The sequence below is a fragment of the Rissa tridactyla genome, chromosome 4 (genome assembly GCF_028500815.1).
Source record: "Rissa tridactyla isolate bRisTri1 chromosome 4, bRisTri1.patW.cur.20221130, whole genome shotgun sequence".
NCBI lineage: Eukaryota > Metazoa > Chordata > Aves > Charadriiformes > Laridae > Rissa > Rissa tridactyla.
The window spans coordinates 43,283,778-43,303,015 of NC_071469.1; the positions used below are offsets into that span (position 1 = coordinate 43,283,778).

General features: G+C 47.7%; 1 protein-coding gene across 12 annotated transcripts in view; it reads left to right on the forward strand.

Moving 5' to 3' along the window:
* Positions 1-19,238, forward strand: part of PAPLN (papilin, proteoglycan like sulfated glycoprotein) — a 56,515-nt gene that overhangs the window by 26,557 nt on the left and 10,720 nt on the right. For 11 of the 12 annotated variants that reach the window (XM_054197998.1, XM_054198002.1, XM_054198001.1 and 8 more), the window contains 19 exons: positions 149-264; positions 1,611-1,671; positions 1,956-2,058; positions 2,948-3,078; positions 3,406-3,529; positions 4,293-4,373; positions 5,594-5,766; positions 6,323-6,446; positions 7,550-7,676; positions 8,380-8,445; positions 10,580-10,787; positions 12,063-12,239; positions 13,544-13,700; positions 14,329-14,415; positions 14,957-15,245; positions 15,371-15,488; positions 16,220-16,349; positions 17,595-18,234; positions 18,928-19,065. In XM_054197998.1, coding sequence (XP_054053973.1) covers positions 149-264; positions 1,611-1,671; positions 1,956-2,058; positions 2,948-3,078; positions 3,406-3,529; positions 4,293-4,373; positions 5,594-5,766; positions 6,323-6,446; positions 7,550-7,676; positions 8,380-8,445; positions 10,580-10,787; positions 12,063-12,239; positions 13,544-13,700; positions 14,329-14,415; positions 14,957-15,245; positions 15,371-15,488; positions 16,220-16,349; positions 17,595-18,234; positions 18,928-19,065 — 3,050 coding nt within the window. The remainder of the gene's footprint in view (positions 1-148; positions 265-1,610; positions 1,672-1,955; positions 2,059-2,947; positions 3,079-3,405; positions 3,530-4,292; positions 4,374-5,593; positions 5,767-6,322; positions 6,447-7,549; positions 7,677-8,379; positions 8,446-10,579; positions 10,788-12,062; positions 12,240-13,543; positions 13,701-14,328; positions 14,416-14,956; positions 15,246-15,370; positions 15,489-16,219; positions 16,350-17,594; positions 18,235-18,927; positions 19,066-19,238) is intronic. The other variant, XM_054197996.1, reaches the window with a different exon arrangement.

The following is a 19,238-nucleotide window of genomic DNA, read 5'->3' on the forward strand; positions in this document are numbered from 1 at the left end:
CTCTGCCACTTTTCATACTAGGAATACAGCCCAGCAAGACAGTCTCTTTGGCAAGAGAATGCATAGGAGCTCTGCTTCACTTTCATTGGGGTTTTTTTTCTGTGTTGCCATGTCCATTTGATATGTCTGTGGTTTTTTTTATTTACAGAGCTGGCGGATGAAACGGCAGATTGGTGTCTGGGGGAGCTGGGGTGAATGGGGCAAGTGCAGTCGGAGCTGTGGTGGTGGAGTCAGCTTTCGGCAAAGGCGCTGCTATTCCCAAAGGTGAGGACTAACCTCCTTTTTCTTTCTTTAAATGTGTTTTTCTGTTACTGAGCTCCTGCACTTCTGTTCTAATATACCTCCAGAACAAGAATGACCTAGTGTTTGATTCCAGGGTAATAAGTCACCTGAGTTCACTTTGAGATGATCCTCGGCTTCAGTCTTGTCACTGCTGTTTTGAATAGTGCTCTCTTCAACACATCCTTGCTTTGGCTCCTCTGCTAGAGCACAGTGGTTTCTCTGTGCAATCAGGTAATTGGTATGGCAGCAGAGGTTCAACTAGGTCTAGGGTGGCAGGCCTGGGGGAGAGGGAGGAGAGTCCAGAGCAGTAGGTTTCTCTCCAGAGAGCCGATGATGGTGCTGAGATTTTCTCAGGCTTATGATTCCCAGGAAGGTAAATTGCCCCAGAAGAAATGGAAGAGAGTGGAGTCGGCTCAAGTGGTGTTAACACTGTGCTGTCTCATTTGCAGCTGGGTTAGATGCAGTGAGGACGATGTCTGGGACTGCACCTGTTGGGAATGATGGACCTGAAAGATCCTGAAAGAAAATGGAAAAAAAAGCCAGAATCTCAATAATATCCTGAAAAAACAGCCTCTTCATGCTTAGAGAAATGAGAGGTGTTTTGGTTTTTTTTTTTTTAAATAGAAGAATCCAGAGTTATGGAGCACTGCTTCTTCCCACCCAGAATAAAGAAAGGTCTCTTTTGAAGCTGCCTATTATGATATACAGCTGTGTGTTATGGTAGACACCTGTCAGAATCCCTGGGGGCCTGTCTCTCCATTTTAGGAATACCAAGATATTAGACATTTGTTGGCTTTTCAGATCAATTTCTTCCATAACTTACTCTCCGTCATTCTCAGCTAGAGACACTTGGCTGGAATGAGGGTGTTGCACACTTTCCATGGGCATGTTTAGATCTTCCTACTATGCATAGTATGCAAGTAAATGTGTGCATGGTAGGTCACGTGTGTACATATTCTAAATAGGCTGCTACCCTCTTGCTCATAGCATGTTTCTGGTTCTGGTAAGGACACCTCAGCTGTGTGTCGGTGGAGAAAGGACAAAAAGTTCTGCTTCCATTATTTAGTGAAAACGTGACCCTGAAGAGCTATACTGCAATCATTCATAGTGTGTGTCTCTTTCATGCTAGAATGCAAACCATAACAGAAAATGTCACTAAAAGATGCCAGCTTCCTCTAGTAGAAAAGTAGTGTGTTTTAGTTATTTTGTGGCTTCAGGAAACCCTGTGAGGGTGATATTCTCAATGTGAAGGTGACTTGTAATATCTGCCATGAGATGATTTTTTGCATGTGTATTCTTCAAAGAACTTCATGTTGGTTTTCTTTCAGGACAGAAGGTGATTCCAGTTGTGTTGGACCAACTCGAAGCTATCGGTCATGCAATGTTCAGGTACAGTGCTCTCTTTGTGCTCTGTTTTTTGTCTTTGCTTGCCTGTTGCTCCTTTTCCCCAGATAAACACCATTCTTGTTCAGAAGTAATATGTCATTATTAGGTTTTCTTCTCTGGCATCACTGGTGAATGCTGTTTGCCAACAGGACCCCTCAAAAGCATATTGATTTTATGCCCCTAATTTCAGATGAGAAGAGTAACAAATAAAAAACAATTTTTTGTTGTACACCTAATTGTCCTCCTTTTCATAATGGCCCAGCGCAAACATTTTCTCCTCCAAACAGAGCTGTCCAGAAGGCTCACGGGATTTCCGGGCAGAGCAATGTGCAGAGTTTGACGGGACAGAATTCCAAGGAAAGAAATACAAGTGGCTTCCTTATTATGGAGGTAATGACAAACATGTAGGATTTCTCTTCATCCCTGACTATCAGCAGTATGTTCTGAAGTGACTATAATGTTTTTGACTGTAGTATCCTGGCAGGGGGACTTCCTTAGCTGGAGTAGTAGGCAGGGTGTTGGCAAGGAAAAAACTGCTCTCATGAAGACACTGGATGCATGGGCCAAGAGACATCTCTCTCTGCAGCAATACATAGTTCTCTCTTGTAACAGCCATTCTTTCAGAAACATTGCCCAGGAGTGCTGGAAGAAGTGGCGGCTAGGTCCTAAAATATTAGAGAAGCAGAAGCTTTGCTGTATTTTTCAATATAGATGAAATATTACTGGAGCACATGAGAAACAAATGCATATAATTGAGTGCTTCAGAAAATATGACATCTCTCGCAATTGGCCCATGCTTTCTTGAGGAACCAGTTCAGAAGGCAGGTGTAGGTCCTCACTGTGCTTTGATATGTTATCATTCACACCAGTTTAAAAAATTATGAGGGATTTCAAGATGGATTTAAAGTTTTGCTTGCTGGCCGTTAAGATAACAGCTCCCTTGTGTTCTGTACCAGCACTTGTTATTCTAGAAAGCCTTGTACTCCAAGGGAGCATAAGAAGAGTCCTACTAAGGCACAACCAAACATCACCTGGCCCGACATCCCTCCTCCACTACTGGCCAGTCAAGGTGCCTGAGGAAATGATTGCATACAGTGAGGCTTTACCAGGGTAGTTTTCCAGCCTCCAGCAGTTTGTGACACAGGAATCTGTTCAATATCTGTCACTTAATATCAGTCCACCTCTCTGTTTCTGCTCCTGTGATCTAAAACCAGGCTCCTGATGCGTTAGCAAGCTATTAGCCATAGTATATAATGTGGGTTTTTTCCTCTCCTAACAGCGCCCAATAAGTGTGAGTTAAACTGTATTCCCAAGGGAGAAAACTTCTACTACAGGCACAAGGAAGCAGTGATAGATGGGACTACCTGTGAACCTGGCAAGCGGGACATCTGTGTAGAGGGAGTTTGTCAGGTGAGTCACCTTGTTGCTTCTTGCCTTTACCATTGTGACTGTCAGTCTTTCTGTTGCTTCCCTTTGTTCTACTTGGCCCTTCATAATAACCCCAAAAAAGCAGGATCATTGCATTTCTGAGGTGCTGAGGAGCATGCAGACAGCATTTATCTATCTGTCTCTGTGAAATAGAAGATGCCAACTGTCCTTTCTCTGACAACTCCTTCCCCACCTTCTCCTGACTTCCCAGATTGCCTAGGTTCAGACTTTCATATTAGATTGGCCATTTTTTCTTTCTTTCCTCTGTCATTATGGTTTATTCATATCAACGCCGCTGTGCTCTGACAGGCTGTTGGCTGTGATAACATGCTGGAATCTGCCAAGAAGGAGGACAAATGCCTGCAGTGTGGAGGAGATGGCAGCACCTGCTATGGTGTGAAGGGCACTTTTGATGTGGCAAGCCTCCCCAAAGGTACAGATGATCTAGGTAGTTTGGACAGGTGAGAAGGGGAGAGTTAAACCTAAAATCAAGCTGCTACAAGAGCTGGTGGAGACACCTGCTCAAATGGTCATTGTAGGCAGGCTTGGATGTTCACTGGAAATGTCTGTGAATGGCATGTGGCTCTTTGGCTGCTTTAGCATCAGAAAATGTATTGATGGCCTTGTCCTGGGAATCACTTCCTTAGTCTCAGTACAGACTGAAGTACTTGCCGTGCTGCTGGTGTCTTTCCCTGCTCTGTCTCCAGCAAGTGCTAGAAATATACCGTATGAATATAGCTATATACCTCTTTCATAAGACTGTCCCCCTGTCCAGTGTCTTGATAGCCCCCCAGGATTGGTGCAAGGCTAGAAATGGGACTGCATCTTCTGCATTTGGCCAATTTTGAGTAATTTCAAGGTAACTGCACTGTGGTCAAATCTCTCTGTGTTGAGCTCCAATACAATGCCTGCTGAAATCTCAAAGACTTTAAAATCTAAAAAACAGACTTTGCACTGACCCTTGCACTTACTTTGCTAAGGTGTAGTTGGAAATTTTTAGACCTGGACTGACCTGTGGATAGTTTTGGGTGAAACTATTCAGAATGCAGATACAGTGACAGCTGAAATGCTTCAAGCCACTATCATAATGATTATCCAGTTGTTCAGGGACCAATGAACCCATGAGCACCTCTGGCACAGGAGAGTGACTGTGTGGCATCCACAGACAGATATTGAATAATCGTCTTTATTCTCAGGTTACAATCAGATCTTCATCATCCCCGTGGGAGCCACCAGCATCTTAATTAAGGAAGTTATGCCCAGCAGGAATTTTCTGGGTAAGCCTGATGTCAGAATCTGTGTTTCAGCCCATTTAGATTCCAGCCATTGCTTTGAAATTTGATTTTCAGATACACCAGGCTTTGGGATGTTTACCTTGAGGGCTTGATGTGGCAGAGGGTAAAACTCTCTGAAAGTCAGGATCTGACTATTGAGTTGAATCGTTAGTTATGCTCAGCCCTGAGCTTCAGGTTTACTTCATTTTCTTTCCTGTGATAATCTTGCTGTTGGGTGGGAAATAAAAAGAATAAACCATGTTCAGACTTCCTGCCTGGCACTTACAAGGAGTCTAGTTGATGCAGCAAAATTTGGCTATGAGTTCTGCTGGTTGCTTAGTGAATGTAAACCCTAATTCTCCCTGCCACCCAAAAGTTTGGGATAGGCTGCTTTTCCCCATAGATGTTTTGGGTATTTGTCTGCACAACCTTAAACTCAGGTCATGCTGCAGAGGGCAAAAAGGAGGTGGAAAAGTTCTCACCTAGTTTTTCTAGTTTTCTGGGCAGGGCTGAGGAAATTCCAGGGGAGAAAGAGTCTTCTGCTTTCTGACTTTTCCATTGTCCAACGCTTTGGACAGATCAATTTGGTGATGTTTTCCTTTGCAGAAAACTGTATGCGGCACCAAAGTCTTCTGAATAGAATGTCTGATGAACAGGACAGTGGTGTAGAGGCAGTGGGGTGTGAAGCCCACATCTTAATGGCAAGTGGGACATAGGCTGTGTCTCAGTGACTAATAGTGGGGATTGCAGAGGCAGAGCTGGAATATACTGGAAGCATTTGATTGTGCAGCAAAAAAATGCTTGATCTGCAGCAAAGCTGGCAAGAACCACTGTCCGAATATGAAGCAGCTTCTGGCAGCAGAGCATTATGGGGGAGCAGTATTGTTGGAGGATGATGGTCCCATTTTTTTGCTACGCCTGCAATGCAGTGTTGAGTGGAAACAGGAGCATCCCTGATGGGTTCTTATGGTCCTCTTTCAATGTGTGATTGTTCTCCACTGGTAGATGCTGCCATATTAGTTTGTCGCCACACTTAAAGGGTAATAATACTGGTGTAAAGGAGCTGGGGTTCAAGTAGTGGATCTGAGAGCTCTATGGATTGCCAATACCCTAGACGTCTAGAGTAGGCTCTGTCTTGTGGTATCTGGAGCCAGGTGTCAGGCTATAGGTGTGTTAATTTACTGCCTCTTTTTTTTTTTTTTTTGGCACATGGATTTGTCCAGCTGTCAAGAATGTACGAGGGGAGTATTATCTGAACGGGCATTGGACCATTGACTTCAGCAGAGCACTGCACATAGCTAGCACGGTTATGCACTATGACCGTGGCTCGGAGGGTGATCTGGCCCCAGAGCTCCTCCATGCCCAGGGTCCCACCACAGAACCCCTCATCATTGAGGTAAGAGGCCGTGCCTGCCCCTCGCTGATGCTCTTGCTCTCTCACTTTGCGTAGTAGCCCTCGCTTTGTGCAGCAGGGCAGCAGGAGTGCATCGGTAGGGACCATGTGGGGAAGACTGGAGAAGCGATCGTGCTGTAGGTGGGGTCTGGTTCTGTTGCCGAGAAAGGAGCAGGGCAAGGCTTGATGTTGGCTTCCTGCCTATTCCCTTGGGCTCTGACTTTAAGGGAGCGGAGAGTCAACACCGAATGGTGTTGGGGCAGGGACAGGTTCTAGGGCACTGCTTGTTCTAGTGTGCTGCAAGCCAGGCAAGGGTACTGACTGTTACAGGAGCAGCTGGACCTTCTGCCTCTGAGAGGGGCGAATGCCCCCTTCTCTGAAAAATAATGCTCTCTAGAGTATCATAGATGGAAAGGAGAAAATGCAGCGTAGAGAATAAGTGCTCCTTGAATGGGAAGGAAGCAGGTCAGCTCAAACCCTCAGACACGGTGGGGAAATGCTGCGAATGCAAAAAGTGCTGCCGTTGTTATTTCCCTGACTTCATCCCATGTTTTCACAGCTCATCAGCCAGGAGCCGAACCCAGGGGTACAGTATGAGTACTACCTGCCCGTGCAAGGACAGGCCCCGGGTTACAGCTGGAGCTATGGTTCCTGGAGTGAGTGCAGCTCTGAGTGTGGAGGAGGTAAGGGGACAGGATCTGGTCTCTGGTGGCTGGTGTGGGGTTTATATCCACACCCTGAAGACAGTGTGACTGTGTGCTGCCCTCTGCAGCTGCTTCCCAGCAGTCTCCCGCTGGAAGACAGCACAGGTATCTGGAGGGGGCAGCTAAGGTTTTGCCAAGGGAGGGTCACACATGGAATCACAACAGGACTGTGTCCCCTGCCTTGTCCTGTCTTATTTTCCATGCCCTAATCCTCAGACGTGTTCCTAGGATCTGTTAAGAATCTTCATAAATAGCCTCTGTTTCATTTTGTTTTGCTTCAGTTCTTCATGTCCTGTTCAGGCCTTTTCAACCACTTGAGAGGTTCTCTCCAAACTGACTTGGCCTACATAACTGAACCACATCATTCCGCTCTACCAGAGCCTGGAAGATTCCCTCTCTTCAGGGGGACTGTCAGGTCTCACAGAGCTTAACGTCATGTTCCGTTTACAGATTCTGCTGTGGGCAAAGTTATGGATTTTAAGCTAAATATCAAAACAAAAACCCCCAATCAAACAAAAAAACCTCTTCAGCTGACTAATACATATAGTTCCTATCAGACTGTTCTGGTCGCCTGTGCTGATGGCCATTTTGATTGCTTTTGCCATATTGTGGTTGAAGGAGATGATATTGTCTTTGCTGGGCACTCTTATCCTGTAGGAAGAGTTGCAAGTTGTCCTCCTGTATGCACTCTTCACAAGACTGACCTTCTGAGTCTAACTGGAGGCTCCCAGCTCTGCTGCTGTTTACTGCACACACCATGCTGGGTTCCTTGATAAGCAATATATGGATATGATGCTTCCCTTGTGAGTCTCAATCCATAAGATAACAGGGAAATGCCCTTCAGCTACACAGAACTATTCTGTCTCTCTTCCCCTTCCAGTGGACTCCTATACTCTGGGGAGGCATCATTCATACTGTCACTATTGATAGACCGAGAGCTGCACCTGACTCTTTTCCAGGTTGGCTGGGATGAGTGTGGATTCTGCTCTACTTTAGAAACTCGTTTTGCCAACAGCAGTGCATTGCAAACCTTGTCCTGGGTGACTTACACTGATCAGGATACTCTCTTGCTTCTCCTTTAGGTTTCCAATCACGCTTGGTGTTTTGTACCATAGACAATGAAATTTATCCGGACTATATGTGCAGGAATAAACCACAACCAGACAATAACCGGACATGTGGCCGTCAGACTTGTCCCCAGACAAAACGGTAAGATTTCCTTTCCTCTTCTGGACTCTGAATTCTTTCTGAGGTGCTTCTGAAACCAAGAAAAACAATGACCCTCTCGCTTCTCCTGCCCTCCAGCATGGTTCTCTCCAAGGAAATGTTATACTTCTTGGAGAAAGCCCAAGACAAAGGGTGGTGTTGATAACACTGTGATGAGCATTTCTGTGTGCACAAGGAAAGGACATAATACATCTTATGTTCATTTTGTAGACCAATTAGATTTGCTTTCCAGAGTATGATTGTGGAAGATAGTCTTCTAGCCCATGTAGGAGATAGGAAACAGATTCTCTGGTTTTTGTTCTCTTCAACTGGAGCTTGCAAAAACAGAGGACTAGGTCAGAGGGTGTCATTTTAATGTAACTTCTGCATTCCCAGTGTCCTTGCTTTTAGAAAGGAATGAATCCTCAAATATTTTCATCCTGCGGCATCTTCAAACCCTTTTACCCAGCCATTTCCACCTTGTCTCTTGCAGGCATAGCCTTGCAGTTGGCTTCACGTGGCTTTTACATGCGCATTCAGAGCTGTAGCCAGAGCCTTAACTGCGTATCTGGTGGGTGCAGTAGAGGCCTGTGAGAGTGCAGTTGTGGGTGAGAGGGCACTTGGAAACCTAGGAGCATTTCTGAACACATGGTGGCCTGTGGCTACTTGTTTTAAGTTCTTTAAATCCTTTGTTCTGTGTATAAAGGACTTCTTACATCTATCTGCCACAAGCCTGGAGCCACAGTGGATCACGGAGGTCTCATATGAAGAGGTAACAAGGAGAAGGAGGTTACAGAAAGTACAGGAAGGCAGCTGCTCTCTTCTGCTCTCCGCCTAGTTGCCCACTGAAGTCTGTGGGGATGTGGGGGCTTTCCTCTTTGGTGCTGGTGGTAGCAGTGGGTGGTGCTTTGCTTTTGATTCTTGCCTGTGAAAATAGTGGTGGAGGGTGCTGGCTGGCAGCTTTGCTTAGGTGGTTGTGCGTGCTCCTGGTAACTTGATTCTTATGGGACTGAGAAGGGGACAGTTTCTTCACAGCTTTTGGCTGCTTGTCCTGACAATTGTTGGGTTTTCTCTAGAATCAAGGTAGAGAGGCGAAGGGATGTTCTGGAAGATTTTTGTTTGGTTTATTGAGATAAATAAAAGAACAGAAAAGAAAAGAGAGCATGATGGATTGGAGAATTGAAGCATTGGCCAGGATGCCACCATGCCATAGCAAAAGCCTCAGAGTTTCTCGAAAGCTTTCCTTTCTTTGGCATGTGCCCTATAGCAGGCAGAAAAGTGCCTATATACTGTGACGAGTACAAGGACGAGTACAGGTACAATACTTAAAACGTACACTGAGGTATGAGAAGTAAAAAAAATAAAAAGCAAAATAGTTGTTCCTCAGCAAACTGCTAATAGCTTAGGACTTGCAACGCTTTGCCCTCTGATGAGGGCCTGAGCCTTATGGTTGACCTTGTCTTACAAAGGAAATGAAACAAGCGTCAGACAAGATGTCTTGTCTCGCAATTGAAGGAAGCTGTAGGTGAGCCTATCCAGTTGATACAGCCTTTCTAAAACTTTGCATTTGCTTTACAGGAGGCAGAAAACAGTTTTGGGTTGTGTTTTTTTTTTTTAGCCCCACTGGAAGTTCTGAAAAATCTTGATCAATGAAATTTTTTTTTTTTTTTTTGAGCCCTGCAACCACACCACTCAAAGTGACTTCTTGCTGCAGCTGTTGCCTTTCCAAAGGGAACATCTTATTTTATAGCAAAGGCTGTTCAGTTTTGGGCTGGTATCTGCATCTTTAGCAGTAAAGAAGAGTATCTTAAGGAGATGAACATGTCTTCTCTTGGCTGAGTCTGCTGCATAGTTTCTGGTAGGGTGTGAATGGGAATTGGCTGAAACTCAGTTTAGGGGTGGTGAGGGCAGACCAGAGAAGCAGCTGGAAGGATAGAGGAGAAAACATGAACCACCTTCACACCCTGGCTGGGACACCTGACTGCAACGGGAAGTAGCAGCCGACAAACAGATCACCATGATGCTCACCTTGCATCACTAGTGCTTTTTGACTGTGCACCACGCTGGAGTCGTGAATGTTGTCCTTGATGGACCAGATGGATCAAGAGCCCATCATGTTGCCCCTGAAGCCAGGCCATGTAAGCTGTGCTCCTGGCTACCTGGGCAGCTCTGAGACACAGGAGTGGACAAGGGCAGAGATTTTAGCATCCAAACAGTCGGATTGTTTTGTGGACGTTCCCCCTTCCATTAGCAAGGGTGTATCATTTCTGTGACAGTTTCAGCAACCAAACACAGGACAAAATCTATTTAAAGTTTTTGGTTTTGTTTTGTTTTATTTTATTTTTTAATGTGTGTGCTGCCGTTAGAGAATTTGGCCAATGGGAGGAATAAACCAGCTTTCTACTGGCTGTCAGTGAAAAGTTCACAAGCGCTTCTGAGAGCGTCTGGCATGGTTTGCAGGAAGAGTGAGGTCTTGGCTTGGTTTTATTGTTTCTGATAATGGCTGGAGTGTAATGGGTGGTTAGGCTGGTGTGGGTTGCTTTTCTATTAGCTGATCTGGATTGTTTTCTTATTTTCTTCCTTTTTTTCTTTGGTGTTCCATTCACACATGACATTTTTGCGGACATCAAGAGACCAAAAGCCATGGAGAGAAAACTTCCCCCTCTGGGAGAGCTCTGCACTTCCATAGAAACATGTGTTTTGTAGTTGGGGGATTTGTCTCTGGAGTGGGGCTCATGCTCTGCATTGCCAATTAAGCTGGGCAGCGCTTGGTCAAATGGGAACTTGCCTCTGACTCTGTTCTGCAAAGGGACATTTTCCCTGTCTGATTACAACAGCAACCGCCCCTGTGCCTCTGGGCAGTTTAGCTGGGCTTACATTTGTTTGCTCGATTCTGTGACCTGCAGGTGGAAAACAGGGGAGTGGGGACCCTGCTCAGCTACCTGTGGTGGGGGCACCCAGACTCGCTCCGTCTACTGCGTGGCATTCGACGGTCAGAGCTCCCAAGGGGTGGTGGATAACTCTGAGTGCATGGCCTTTGCGCAGCAGCCTCGCAGCAGTCAGCCCTGCAACATGAGACAGTGTGCGACCTGGAGCACAGGGCCCTGGTCAGAGGTGAGTTTCTGTCTGGGAGGCAACCGCTGCTTGGCACGTACCAAAGGAGGATCTGCCAAAGCTCGGGGATGAAGAGCCAGGCTCCTTTTCTGGGGCTGCAAAAGGTGTGTATTCCTGGATAGGTGCTGTGCAGAGGTATAGGACTTGTCCCTGCAGTCCTCCAAACAAGTTCTCCAGCTAGCTAGCAGCTATGCCCTCCTGTAAACACATGCCTGTTCCTCAAAACCGTGTGTGCCCCTGCACCCCTGTTGCTGTTATTGTATGTGCCTTCTTCTACAGCACAAGTGAATTTTCCTCTTTTAAAAGAAGTACATGTATGCTTGCAACATTTGACTTACGATCTTGTGGTGGCACTTTGGGTGGTGCAGCAGCATAAAATGCAACTTTGAGGCAAGATAACCCAGACTGAAAGTCCTATTTATGTATTTATTTTTAATTTTTTCTCTTGTGAGGTGTGAATACTGAGATGACTTGAGGGTTGCGGAGTAAGAGCACCGTATAGCAAAAGCACCAAGTGTCGTGCTCTTACAAACTTGTTCCTAAGTGATTCATTCTGGGGTTCTCAAAAGCGTCTGTGTTTCATGCACTCTCGGACAGAGAAGGTCACTATAGTAAATGAGTGGCTGAAACTCATCTTGGAAACTCATCTAAAGTAATTCACGCTGGCCTCAAGTTAATGCTCTCTGTAAGAGGCCTTAGTAATTCATGGAGAAGTAGTCTGGATTCCAGGAAACACCACTGTGAATTTAAGAGGGCGCTGAAAATGTCACAAACCAGTTACTAGTATAGAAGTTGCTCCACACTGTAAAAATGGAGCACAAGGTCTTCAGGCAGAAGAAAGGAGCAACACAAAAACCTAATCTTTTTATCTTCCCTCGAATTCTTCACCTTGAGTTGATTTTAATCAGGAGTTAATAACAAGAGATTCCAGGTATTTTCTGCCATTTATTGTTCTCAATGTATCCTGCAGTATTGATATTTTTCCAAAATGATTCTCCATGTCTTCTTTGGTAGAGATCAAGAGCAATGATGTGACTAGGCTGAAATCATCCAGTGAGCTCCAGATCCCCCAGACCCTATCCACCATGCCTTAATGTCTCTTCTACAGTGTAAACAACTACTCTGCTAACTCCCATCCCAGAAGATGATTTTAATGATGGTTGGTTGGTGTAGGCAATCTCAAAATGGTGCTCTGCCCTAATGTTAGGGAGCACAGCCTGGAAACGCAAGTGGAAACCAGGTGCTTCCTTGTAATTGTTGGCCCCCTTTCTGCAGTGCTCAGCCAGCTGTGGGGAAGGGGTCCAGACCCGGACCGTCACCTGCAGAACGCAGCAGGGCTCTCGGGCTCAGGACTTTGCTTGCCTAATGGAGCCAAAGCCATCGGCCACCCAGCCCTGCCTTAAGGAGAATTGCATCCAGGAAATCGGCTGGCATGTTGGAGACTGGGGCCTGGTGAGCATTGCACTTTCACGGTTCGGAAATAACTGATTATTTTGCTGTGCTCCTCACAAACAAGCTCTGATCCGTGCAGCCTGCACGTTGGCTGAGGCTGGGAGTGCATGTACTGCTTCATTGCCAGTCCCTTGGCGCGCAGTTGCATTGTAACTGGCACTAGTAATGCTCCAGTTAATCTGCTGCCTGCTTTGTATGCAGCTGCTACAAAAATAAAGCCTTCTGAGGGGGGGATTATAGTTTCAGTGACAGTGGGAAAATGCAGCCAATAAGCTGAAACAATCCATTCTCGCTGCTTATTCCCAATTCTTCGTTCCATCACTGTGAATACTGGAACAGCTCTCTGACTGAGTATGGCTTGGAGCCCCAGTCTTCAGAACTGGTCATCACGTTTAGTGATATGGTTTAAAGTACATTTTTGTAATTCTTCAGATAGACTGTGCTTCAGCTGGATTAGTCTTGTCTTTATGGAGGGAGCCAGACTGCGTTCAGTCCAGGAAGAGCACTGTGGGGAGGAGAATAGGGGTAGATCCGATGTATCAGGTGACTTCTAAACACTTTTTTTCTTCTGTGCTAGCCAGAGCAGCTTCTTCTGAGTTAGAACATGTTACATCTGGTTCTTCATGAGATGCAGGCCAAGTTTTAATAACAACTAAAAAAGTCACATACCTTAATCTGATCTTTCCTGGCCCCTGGCTTTCTAGTATCAGAAGAGCTCCTACCTGCATCTGAAAAAAAGAGAGAAATGCTCTCCCAATGTTTGTAGAGCTTGCCATGAACAGACGGGTTACACAGATACCTTGTCCTCTCCCCTCCACTGAGCTGCTGCTCATTGCTCCCTCTTCATCCACAGCTTCCAGTGAAAGAAACTCCAGTTAGCTCCTTACAAGAAAGCCACCAGTTTGCTTTCCCATTGTAAACTGTTGTTCTTGAATGCATGGTTCAAAACTGACCCTCCCACCGCTGGTGGATCCCTGTAGTATTGAGATGCCTTCAGACTGGGCTGAAACAATTCACTCCAGCTGCTTATTGCAACTCCCTGCCACGCCGCTGCGGGTAACGGCAGCTCATCTGGATGTTAGAGGCTGAGCATGGCCGGGAGCCTAATGCTTCAGGGCTGGGTGCAACATTTGTTTGAAGTGTGGTTCTGTAATTGTCCAGCTGAAGTATTGTTTGTCTTGTCTTGGTGGAAGAAGCTGTGCTCAGCCTGTGGCTAATCATGCAGCAGTTCCACACTTCTGGTCTGTGGGGCTTCTGCATTCGGCCTCTGCTGCCTGCTCACTTGCCTTCTCTCTGTGCCCAAGTGTTCGAAGAGCTGCAATTCAGGCATACGGACACGCCAAGTCATCTGCGCTGATGGCGACTCCAAATTCTACAGTCCTGAGACATGTAAAGCCATCCAGCCACAGAAACCAGCCACCCTGGGTAGCTGCAACATGCAGCCCTGCTACCTGCCACAGCGTGAGTGGTATTGCTGCACACCTAGCTTTTCCTAAGATGTTTTTGTTTAGGAGTAGAAATTCCTATTTCTGCACCAGCTTGTGTTCTCAGCTTTTTGTCTGCCTGTCTCCATCCTGTGCATTTATGTCTTGTGTGCGTAACCATGGCATCTTCAGAGTCCCAGCACCTGTGCTATTTGAAATGTGTGTAAGAGGCTTGGGAGCAATGTTGGTGTGTGTCCATTTTGAATTCAGTATCCCGTGACGGCTCTGTCCCAGTGTGTGCTGCTGACTGACCTCAGGACTCCCAGTCAAGAAGGATGGCAACCTAGGCAGGCTCAGTAGCTAAAACCTACAGCCAGCTCTCATCCCTCTGTGGACCAGCTATAAAGGAGGCACAACTGCTCAGAAGGTTTTGGTTGCTTTCTGTGTCTTGCCTTCATGCCAGAGCTGAAATGCTGGCTTTTGTCTGCCTGCCCGTCACAGGTCACTGTCCTGACAATCCAGTCGAATCCAATTGCTGCTCAGCAGCTGCTCCAGGAGATGAGAAACATTTTCATCAGCTTGTGTTGACTCCTGGATGTATTTGCAATTATTAGAACATAGGGCTGGACTAACTGCACTTATTTTGTGTGTGTCTCTCTTTGCAGAGGTCCCCAGTATGCAGGACACTATGGGATATGATGTCACTCGCCAGTCCTTGCTGACACGTTACAACCCAAACAGCCCTGCCACAGGTTTGGAAGAATTTTATTAGTCTGGGGGTTTGATGATGGTGGACTTGAAATAGGGTGTGGTAGGGGGAAGGTTCCTCCTTTTCTTAATTTCTTTCATTCTTTTTGTGGGCTTCTAGGAATTCATGGAGCCGGGGACAGTGTAGATTCTTTTACGCTGATAGTGAGCAGTATCTGAATCTGTCCGTACAGAACAGACTGTACAGTATATAGATCCCACGGTCTGGCAGCATGACTTACGCAGTGGCTGAGAGAAATACTGCCCAAAGCAGACCATAGGAAGAGGAAAGGATCATGTGAGGGGACCACGGTAATGTGGCAGGTGGTTTCTTATGGGACAGCAGGAAGAATGGTCAGGGCAATGAGCAAAAGAACCTCAGAACAACCAAATCTAGAAGAGTAGGCCAGAAGATACATATTCATGTGTAATCCTGATACAGAAAAGCCTGCCCTGTAGACCTGGGCAGGTGAGAGAGTGCAGAGATGAGGAAAATTGACCAGATTTTGATGCACACCTGCATGCTTTAAGGAGTTCTCTCCCCAGATTCTGATGATGAGAGGATGCTCCCTGGGAGCTCCACGATCCATAGTACCTCTGGGAATCGCCACATCCCATCCACCAAGGACCATGGCATCAACTTGTTGCCTGTTCGCTGGGAATCCCAGTCGCGCTCTTCGGGTTCCCATCAGCTCAGCTTCTCTCAGGACTCCACTGCAGGGACTGGCTCTCAGGATTGTCGTCGGAGCCCACACGGCTGCTGTGCAGATGGGCACACTCCAGCTTCAGGCCCTTTGGGGAGAGGCTGCCCCTTCAGCACCTGTCACCGAAGCAGGTAGCTGGAAGTAGATAGGCCTGAACAGGGAGGCATTGCCTTTCCTGGGGGCTTACTGAAATTTATGGCCTGTGCCTGCTGAGCTGGGCAGGTCAGGTATTGCTGCAGCCCTTCTGCCTCTGTAGGTATGGATGCTGTCCTGATGGAGTATCGGCTGCCCAGGGTCCAAACAACGTGGGATGCCCACGATATTACCGTGATGTTCAAGTGAGCAGAAATCAGACCATTGCAGCTGCTCCAGCAGTAAGTACAAAAGCTCTTTGCATTTTCGAAGTCCATCTGATATGAAGATTCAGATTTGACCCTGGTGACTCAGGTTGTGGGTTTCTGTTGTGCTTCATCTCTGCCGATAATGCTGGAGAACCAGTACTGCAGGCATGGCAACAAGCCCCTCGTCCCACTTCGCTCCTGTTCAGTCTGGGGCACCCACCTGTGATCCTCTGTAAGCAGGGGACAGAGGGTGGTTGGGAGATGTCTGAGAGGTAGAAGACCATCCTGCGTAGAACTGATTGAATAATCCTGAGTAATCAAATTTCTGTCAGTCAGAAACTTGCCATCCCATTGCAAGAATGCAATTGGATGCCCTGCCAATTTCTGGGAGAAAAAAAATGGGAAAAACACGGCCACTATTAATTGCCTTTGTTTGTCAACTCTGCAGACTAATTGAGGGCAAAGTTGTCAGGGAGGTAATTCCTCTCATAGCTTGGGGTGCTTGGTGGGACCAGATGAAAAAAACCTGGCCTGCCCCTGCGCTGGTTAGGTCTGTCTTGCAGAGAAGTGCAGCCCTGGCTCCATGGCTGACAGCCAAATTTCCCACCCCTTCACAGCATGAAAGCCTCCAGGAGCAAACAAAAAAACAGTGGTTCCTCTAACAGCTGGCCTTCTGCAGCCGACAGGTTGGACACGGTGCCTTGCATGTGCTACTGTCCTCATGTACGCATGATAACTTTTGGCTTTCAATTCCTGTCTCTAAGGCAAGCCAAGCCTTGTCCCAGCAGCACCCCTCGGGCGAGTGCCGCAGTTCCATGTACGGCTGCTGTTTTGACAATGTCGCTTCAGCTTCAGGTCCTCAAGGGGAAGGATGTCTCGATAGGCCCAACTACCGTAAGTGATGCTTTGGCTTCTTGGTTTAGAAACATAGGAAGAGTCCTACGGAACCCAGTAGCGTATGGAAACTTCCTGTGCAGATGCTCTGCTCTCTGTAAAATGTAGTAAATTGTCTCTTTGAAAAGAAATTCTGCCTGGTGCCTGGGGCAGGTGAAGGTGGGAGGGAGTGTAGGAAAGCGGCCAGGTGGTGCAGCTCTGTCAGCTACCGCAGAAATTCTTGTTGTCCTCTGCTGATAGTTGGACAGAAGTGCATTTGTGTGACCTCTGTCTGTCTGTAGGTCTTCTGGGGAGCTGTCATCCCCTGGGAAGACAACCTGATGGAGCCTGGAGTGCTCCAAATTAGTTACCTGGGTTTAGGAGAAGTAGGGCCCCTCTGAGGACTCAAGGCCATGCTCAGCCTTCAGACAGCCCATGGACAGAGGTGGAAAGAGCCTACAGCTAAGGATGGAGGTGTTGCCCAGGGCCGTATGGATGCTTTCAGCCAGCAGAGCTCAATACAGTGCCTGCTGTACTATGAGGGCCCTAGAGCTGCTGGGCAAAAGCATCTCTGCTCCTTTCGTTCCCAGCTGTATCCCCTGCCGGCACATTGCTGCTGCATTGCCTTGCCCTTTTGCCGCAGCACACAGAGATTGCCTCGTGGCCAGCCCTGTGGGCCTGCCTTGGAGAAAGGGAAAGCTCTCTGGATCCTCTCTGCTCAACCACAGCTTGGCAAAGGACCCCTCAGTCAGAGCTCTGCATCCAGTGTTTGTGGCTGTGATAGCTGTGACTCGGAGCACGGGGCTCGCTTCGTAGACACATTGGGCTGTGCTCCTCTTTTATACCAGTGTGTGGATGGGTGTTCTGTAATGCATGAGGCTTCATAACTGGGTCCAATTCACTTGCTTTGTGGGCTGGAAATGTGCAAACGCCAGCCACGTGCCCCTTGCAGGAGAGGAAGCCCCAGAGCCAACCTTGCAGCTGCACAATTCCTCGAGAAAGGCCGTAAAGCGTCCGTCTAGTATCTAGTTTCAGAAATGTCTCTGAGGTTTGTTCTCCTTCCTCCAGTGGCAAAACTGGGGCAGAAAGAAACATGTGAGCAGCCGCCCAATTTCAAAGCAGAGCTGGGTGCAAACTCAGGTGTCCTACTTTCCCACCTCTGCCACACAAGGCCCATCAGATCATCTAGGTAGGTGGCATGAAGCGCCTGGACCTTTGTGTCCCTCATGACCCTCACATCTCCCTCTGTTCTGGTCTTTTTGGTAGCATATCCTGTCATATGCCTGCTGCCCAGTGCCCACGGCCCCTGCGCAAACTGGACCACTCGCTGGTACTTTGTGACTGTCGTTGGCAAGTGCAACCGATTTTGGTACGGCGGCTGTCACGGCAATAAAAACAGCTTTGCCTCGGAGGAGGAGTGCATGAGAGCGTGCCACAGCTCTGTGGGGGTCAGTCCTCTGGAGCACCAGCCATCTTCTGTCACAGGAGCCCTGCAACACCAGCATACTGACTCCCGCTCTCGAACAGGGGATGCTCGGGGTCAGCAGCAGTCCCCCGTGAGAGAGTCTGCAAGTCACAGCCAAGAAGGAAGAGCCTACCGGGCTTCGCGCCCCACGCAAGACAGCCACAGACGGGACAGCTGGAGAAGTGATGTGCTGCCAAGGACTGGTGGGCTGGAGAGGCAGCACGGGGGCACCCAGCAAAGCAGATTGGACAGCCTGAGCCAGCTGCACTTGTGGGAAACAGCAGTGCCTGGGCCCTCAGAGAGGCAGGGTAGCAGTGGCCAGCAGGTGCTGCCCCATGAAGACAAGCAGTGGCATAAGGCTTTTGGAGCAGATGTTTTCATGATGGAAGGATTTGGGCACCAGGCGTCTGCAGACTCGTTCCCACCACGGGCTCTGCACAGGTGAAGATTTTTTTATTTTTTATTTTACTGTTCTGCCAGCTCACTGTGAAGCGTCAGTGCATCTTCCCCTGGAGTTGAAAGTGTTGCCCCAGCTGGGACCAGCTAACTGGGAATGCCATGCAATAGATTGGCTGTACATGTGGCCCTTTGGTAAATCGAGTTATTCAGGCCCTGGAGTTATCTGCTCTCTCTTTCCTTGCACTCTCCTCGCTCTCTGACAGCACTGGAAGTATGGTGCGTGAAAAGACTGCAGGATCCTGGGATCTTTGTCTGGGAGGCATTCTTACACTGTAAATGAGAATCCATGGGTGTTTTTCTTGTTCTGACCAATAAATTTAGCTGACTCTGACTTCAGAGCCTTTATCTGAGCACTGCACGGAGCAACAGTGCGCTGTTCTAGGAAAGACTTTTAAGGTACAGAGCGTGGGTCAGGATCCAGACAGTGTCACCCTGCAAATGAGGAGTGCACAGAGCTAGATCTAAGTGTGTCTGCACTGGCTCTGTGTCTGTCTGCTGAGTAGCCTTTGCCATGTAGGAGAGGGGTCCCCACATGTTGCCTGGTGATCTGCTCAGGGCTTTATGGGCAGCCGGTCCTGCTTTGCCCTGTGGCTGTGACTTACCCAGAGTCGCATTAGAGGACCTGGAGGAGAGGAGGGCAGCAGAGGTGCCAATGAAAATCTCTTTCCATTTCAGAGCCACCCTGGAGGAAGCCAAGCCCTCTCTTGTGACAGCAGTCGTGGGACAAAACATCCAGCTGGTCTGTAAGACAGGCATGTCCCCCTTCTCCAGAGTGGAGTGGATGAAGGACGGCCGACCGGTCTCCTCTGACAGGTGAGCTCAGCTCCCTTCGCTGTAGAGCAGACAGGCTCCTTGCTGGGCAGAGCGCCAAATGCTTGCCTACTTTCTTTGTCATCTTACTGTTAACGTTCTTAAAAAATAAATAAATAAAAAAATGGGATGAATAAATAAACAAGCCCGTGTATTGACCTAAAAGCACGAACTGT